The sequence below is a fragment of the Blastomyces dermatitidis genome (genome assembly GCF_000003525.1).
Source record: "Blastomyces dermatitidis ER-3 genomic scaffold supercont1.1, whole genome shotgun sequence".
NCBI classification, from domain to species: Eukaryota; Fungi; Ascomycota; class Eurotiomycetes; order Onygenales; family Ajellomycetaceae; genus Blastomyces; species Blastomyces dermatitidis.
Window position 1 is genome coordinate 5608734 of NW_025544774.1, and position 1711 is coordinate 5610444.

General features: G+C 27.4%; 1 protein-coding gene across 1 annotated transcript; it reads right to left on the minus strand.

Annotated features, from left to right (window-relative positions):
- Positions 1 to 721: 721 nt before the first annotated feature.
- BDCG_16199 (uncharacterized protein) lies at positions 722 to 1486 on the minus strand (the record flags this gene model as incomplete). The annotated part of the gene is made up of 2 exons (XM_045425455.1): positions 722 to 759; positions 1342 to 1486. The coding sequence occupies 2 exons, from the start codon at positions 1484 to 1486 to the stop codon at positions 722 to 724; spliced, it is 183 nt and encodes a 60-aa protein (XP_045279279.1).
- Between the last annotated feature and the right edge of the window lie 225 nt (positions 1487 to 1711).

The following is a 1711-nucleotide window of genomic DNA, read 5'->3' on the forward strand; positions in this document are numbered from 1 at the left end:
CTCAGTGTTTATGTTGAGTTTTTCATAAATTTTATGACCTGAAATCAAATGTGAAGAATGAAGTGATTATTTATTATAATTGAAAGAGAGTATTCTGTGTTGAATTGTAAATAACATAGACTTTGTAATTCATAGTGATTTCTTAAAGAGTTTATAAATCTTCAATAGAAGTAAAAGAAGTGAAAGAAGTGAATTCAGAAGATATAATAATAATTTGAGAAAGATGATAATTTATTTTTAATACCTGATCACTGATGTATGTAAGAAGAATTAATATAAGAGATAATAATCTTCTTTCTTAGCTTAGTTATATTTTTAGTACTAACTCAGATTGAATATTATCAATGTATAAAAGTAAATAAATAATCTTGATTAATCTCTGTCATATTTCTTGAAATATATTAATATTATGAAAGAAAGTGTTATCAAATTGCATTATCAGATAATATCATTAAAAATATATTAATATTGTAAATATCAATGTTGAAAAAATGTTGATACTTATATATTATAGTGACATGATAGTTGAATATATATATATATATTATTCCTGACATTAATAATTGATTACAACTTGTACAATAATTTTTGAAAACTCAAAATTAATTTCAATTATTAACTAATAGTTATGAACTTATAACTAACTAATATAAAAAGAAAAAAACTTTTTCTACTTATTATCTATCTTCTCTTTCTCATTCTTCTTATCATTCTTTATAATTCACTTCTTATTCTCATTCTTCTTCTTCTTCTTCTCATCTGAGATAATAATCATCTTAAAATCTCTCTCTGCTGCCTTCTCAGAGAAGAGTTCTCACTGCTTCTTCTCAGTCAGGTTAATCTGCATCTCAAAATCCTGCATTTTCTGATCTGCTGTCTCAGGTTTCATCTCAGTGATAAGTAGATTAACATGCTCTGAGAGCAGAGCTGTCTTCTCAATGTTCTGAATTATGAAGTGTATTCAAGATCTGAACAAGACCTTAATTATCTTCTCTGCCAGCTTCTGCTAATTAATTAGAGAACAGAAGTGTTATCAAAAATCATTATCTCTCAATAAAAAACTTACCAGTTTTGACTTCTTTATCTCTCACTTTAATATCTTCTCAATCTTCTTCTATCATCACTTATTTACAGTAACACTCTTCTTCTCTCTCTCTCTTTTTATCTTGATCTCAAATCATTCTCAGAACTTCTTCTGATCTCACTGCTGCTGTATGAGACTCTTCACTATCTTCTTTTTCAATCTCTCACAGACAGTATTATCTGCATTATTTCTATACTTAGTTCAGTCTAAATCTATCAGAAGTATTACTTAAAATTGTTATTATTTTACTTTCTTACAGAGTCTCTTCAAGGTATTATAACATGTCTTGTAATCTGTCTCTCTGTGCTTGAACATCTTCTTCTTCTCTTTCTTCAAGCTGTGACAGTGCTCACGCGCCTTGATAGTCCGCAGAACCGCAGAATATTTGAAGAGAGATGACATGATTGGTTTTGATAAGTGTTGAAGAGAGAAGTGAAGACAGGCAATAATATAATAATAATAATAATGATGATAATGATAATGATGATGATAATAGTAATGATGATGATAATGATAATGATAATAATAATGATAATGATGATGATGATGATGATGATGATGAAATGAGAAGTGCATTGAAATATATTATTGACTTATCAAATATAAAGAGACAAAGAAACTATTAAC